At 52.0% G+C, this 4,234-nt stretch overlaps 1 protein-coding gene across 3 annotated transcripts in view; it reads right to left on the reverse strand.

Annotated features, from left to right (window-relative positions):
• setd5 (SET domain containing 5) overlaps window positions 1-4,234 on the reverse strand; it is a 42,580-nt gene that overhangs the window by 13,380 nt on the left and 24,966 nt on the right. For all 3 annotated transcript variants that reach the window (XM_015401451.1, XM_015401450.1, XM_015401452.1), the window contains exons 7-16: window positions 3,792-3,830; window positions 3,415-3,705; window positions 3,179-3,327; window positions 2,984-3,101; window positions 2,267-2,376; window positions 1,946-2,195; window positions 1,365-1,436; window positions 1,063-1,206; window positions 599-979; window positions 248-508 (exon numbers count right to left, since the gene is read on the reverse strand). In XM_015401451.1, coding sequence (XP_015256937.1) covers window positions 248-508; window positions 599-979; window positions 1,063-1,206; window positions 1,365-1,436; window positions 1,946-2,195; window positions 2,267-2,376; window positions 2,984-3,101; window positions 3,179-3,327; window positions 3,415-3,705; window positions 3,792-3,830 — 1,815 coding nt within the window. The remainder of the gene's footprint in view (window positions 1-247; window positions 509-598; window positions 980-1,062; window positions 1,207-1,364; window positions 1,437-1,945; window positions 2,196-2,266; window positions 2,377-2,983; window positions 3,102-3,178; window positions 3,328-3,414; window positions 3,706-3,791; window positions 3,831-4,234) is intronic.

The following is a 4,234-nucleotide window of genomic DNA, read 5'->3' on the forward strand; positions in this document are numbered from 1 at the left end:
TGTGGTGATGTCATCAGGACGCTTCTGTTCCAATTGACCCAGATTTATTCTGCGTGCTCCCGTTCTCCCCCAGTCCAGACTTTCCTGGAACACGAGTCCATAGTCGTGTGCTAGGGGAGTGTGAGTAACGAGCCGATGGAGAAGGGTAGCGTGGGAAACTGTCAAAGCGCTTAGACTAAGAAGAATGAGGACAGAATCTGGACCCAGAAGCTTCTGGATCCGTTAGAATAGGCGGCTCAGGTTGGACCTTTTTGTAGCATCCATAGGTGCCGTCCGTCTGCAGTGGGCGGGGCCGTCGTCTCTCGGGGGTGAAGGGGGAGCCGAAGCGGACGTAGTGTCGGGGGGCGGTGCAGATGAGCGATGAGTGAGACAGGCCAGGCAGCATGTTGAGGGTGGTGGCCAGCACCGTGGGGTCCGTGGTGATCCGCAGGGGCCGCTCCGCCGGCCCTTCCAGGGGGACCTTCTCACCTGCGGGGACCTTGTCGTTCAGCCACTCTGTGACGAGGTACTGAGGAAAAAAACGACACAAACAAACCATCAACTACCCCCCACGGAGCGACGGCGATCTGCTGAAAGGAATCATCTAGAAAGTTCTGACCTTCTTGGTCTTGGGGTAGCGCACGCCGCCTCTGTGTATGCTGCTGGCCCCGGGGCCATCTCCGTCAGGAAGATGGGCCCCCTGACCTGCATCTGTCAGGCCGTGTTCGGCTGCGTGTTGGCTCTGGGACCCCTCATCGTTCAGAGCAGCCCCCTGATCCGCCGCCCCCTGCGCCGAAGACATGGCCGCCGCTGCCGCAGCAGCGGCCGCCGCCTGCTGGGCCAGGGCCTGGCGCTGCCGGCGAGCACGCTGTGACGAGCTGGAACGGTAGCGCGATATCCGGCTCTTGGGTCGAGGTTTGGTGGGTCTGGCAGGTTTGGGCGGAGCAGCCGGGGCTGGGAGGGCGGGTGCTGGTGTTTTCTCCTCAAGAGGAGGGGTCTCCTGTAAAGGGGGGGGGGGGCATCTTAAAAACCAGCAGCAGGAAAAGCGTCGAGTAGAGAAATGCAGCAGCTCCTCTGACTCACCGTGAAGTAGGTGGTCCGCCTTGTGCTGACTCCCACCCCGGAGCTGTAGGGGGCAGCGGAGGCCTGTGGGGGGGTCCCTGCCCCGTCCTCCACAGCCTCGTCCTTCACCTCGGCTCCTGCAGCTGCCCTCTGGCTGCCGGGGGCCTTCAGGAACAAGCAGAGCAGCGTTTAACGTTTCACATCATTTCAGAGTCCAGGAGATAAATCTACTGCTAAGGATTAATAATCAGCTCCTTTCATTCTAGACTGGCCCCCAGGGGCCCCGTTTACTCATCAAACAGGGAAGGAGGAGAATATCGTACTCTTTTACTACAGCTGCTCCCATTTTCATCTGCGTCTCTCTCCTCCACTTTCACCACGTTTGGCGCTCTCTCCTAAAAACAAACATTTGAATTAAACAGAGCGTTAGAAAAAAACAGCATTAGCTTGTAGCTAACTTTGCTAAATATGTGAAGAAGAAGAAGACATCGAGCCTGAGACCATCGACAATGAAGAAGTGGAACCGCATTCAGCTGAATGAGAGCTGGGGGCGGGGCCTAATGTTTTTCAGCACCATCGACCTGCTATCAACTAGCAGCTGACTGTGGTCCAGGGTGGACAGCGTTAGCCCCGCCCATATTTAACACCACCTGCAGGCTGGACTTTTCCACTTTCCAGTGAAAACATTGAGCTCAGAGTCAGAGCAAACCATCACCTCACGGCTGGTCCTCCACACATCTATCTATCTCTGTTTATGGGACATTTTCCATGTTTTTATTTCATGAAATGTTAATTCATTTTTGTCCCTTCAGGCCTCCATAGAAACATCCCTTTCAGTAGTAAAGCAGGACTATGTTGCTGGAGAGGTAAAGGTCTTTTCATGGCCTGTTAGACCTGAACACACCTCAGGGTCACTGACTCCCTGCAGATCTCTGCTCTCCAGGTTGGGCTCCAGGACTCGGGGGCCGTTGCTGGCCAGGCAGTTCTCCAGCTCCTTCCTCTGGGCTTTTCTTCGTCGCGTCTCAGCGCCGACGGCGGGGGAGTGAAGAACCAGGGCGGCGGGGCTGAGGAAACTCTCCATCGGGCTGAGGTTGTGCTTCTGCACCGGGCAGTTCTGGTTCCCCTTATGGCAGGCGCAGTCCACCTTGTAGTTGCTAGGGAACGAGAGGAGGTCAGAAGCAGCTGCCAGAGGGACGGGGAGCGGCTCTGGAAAGCAGGAACTCACCAGCTGTTGAACTCGTAATCGAACCCGATGGTCACCTCAGAGTCCTTTGCAATCTGACTGGTGGCATAGATGCAAAGATGGATCATCCCCTCAGCAATCATGTGTCGGACCTTTGAAAACAAAAGATTTTTATGTAATGTAGAATCCTGCTTCTCATGTATAAAGCCTTAAATAACCAAATTCCATCTGACATCAGAGAAAACAATGGCAGCCCACTGCTCCCCAAGGGGATGGTTTAAATGCAGAGTTCTATTCTGCATTAATTCTATTCTATTCTATTCTATGATTGCTCCTCCGTGAGGCAGACACCCTGTCTACTTTTAAGGCTAGGCTTAAAACTTTCCTTTTTGATAAAGCTTCTAGTTAGAGTGGCTCAGGTTATCCTGATCTATCTCTATAGTTCTGCTGCTATAGGCTTAGACTGCTGGAGGACATAGGGACCCCTTTTTCATCATTCTGCTTCATTCTATCTCTATTTTCCCACTCTGCAGAATCTGTTAGTTCAATCTCTAACGTTCTGCTCTCTCTGCTTTTTCTCATAGTAGCTTCATCTGGTCTGTTCCTGTTTGGCTGTGACTCCATCCTGGAGAGAAATATCAGCTGTGCTGCTGCCATCAACAGCTGTTTTAAATTAGTGCTTTATAAATAAACTGAATTGAAATAATGAACAAATCTAAGGCAGAGAAACTAGGGGCGGAGAAGCTGCAGGTGACCAACCTCGGCGTTCGGGGTGCAGGACCTCCTGATGAAGCGGGCGTTGTTTCCAAACGTTCTTGCATCAACACACATGTCAACGTCGTTAAATTTGGAGTAGAACAACACGAAGGGATAAGGCCTGAAAAAAAAGGGAAGGAATGAAGAAGAGCAAAGAGGGACGGTTCAGCGATGCTGGGATCAGATCAGAGGGCTTACTTTTTGAAAAAATGCCCGTTGATTTCAAACTGCTGCCTGAGCATGACCTTCCCCCGGTACTCGATGATCAGCATGTCTGGCTCCAGGTTCCTGGCCGCCCTGAGGATCTTCCTGTGTTTTTGGACTCGCGTTACCCGTCCCAGCTGCAGCTGCAGGGGCAGAAACTCATTTAGTCCTGTTCTAATTAATCCAGCATCTTCCCTCACGGCTGAATCGCCCCACAGGATGTAGCTGACCTGCATCTGCGAGCCCAGCACCGTGTTGTTGCAGGCCAGCTCGGTGCGGTTGATGGTGTCCATGCCGTTGATGGAGGCGTGGATCTGGGTGTTGGAAGGAGGCGTGGACGTGTCGCGCTCCACCTTGGAGACGGAGGAGCAGGCGGAGCGGTGGAGCTCCAGCAGCGTCTGGATGTCAGCGCTGTACTGGTTGGACAGAGCCTCCTCGTACTGGTCGGTCCACTGGCGGATGCGGTTCTCCCAGCCCTCTGCCGTGTTCTCATCCAGCACGCTGGCCTCGGTGGGGGAGTTCTAGACGACAGGAGAGGTGCTGTGAGGAGAGGCTAAGGGTGGGAGGAACAGTGAAAGGTGGCGTACGGCGCTGAAGGCGCCCTCACCTTCATCCTCATCGATTTCCTTGAACCTTGTCTGAAAGCCTGAAACAGAGAAGCCGAAGCAGCGCCTCTTAAAAACACTTCAAATGTTTGGCATCCAAAGCTGCAGGTAACGGTTACTTTTGACCATTTGCAGTAAAAACCAAACAACTTTCTCTCGTTTGGAAAAAAAAGCACAGAAAAAATAAGTTTATTTCATAACTAATGCATATTTTGTAGAGCCAAAACAAGATTTTATCATATAAATGCCTTGAGTTGATTTAAAAAAAAAGCAGAACCTTAAAGGAATTCTTAAATTTTTGTTTTAATTACGCACTAAATCATTAAATGGGCCATATAGTGAACCTTACAGTATAACTCGCTCCAAATGATCTCAAAACGTACTTTCATTGAACAACGGCAACAAGAAAGAGAACTTTTAACTTAATACTCTGAGCTCTGTGAGC

The sequence above is a fragment of the Cyprinodon variegatus genome, unplaced genomic scaffold (genome assembly GCF_000732505.1).
Source record: "Cyprinodon variegatus isolate N-32 unplaced genomic scaffold, C_variegatus-1.0 Scaffold1220, whole genome shotgun sequence".
Lineage (NCBI taxonomy): Eukaryota > Metazoa > Chordata > Actinopteri > Cyprinodontiformes > Cyprinodontidae > Cyprinodon > Cyprinodon variegatus.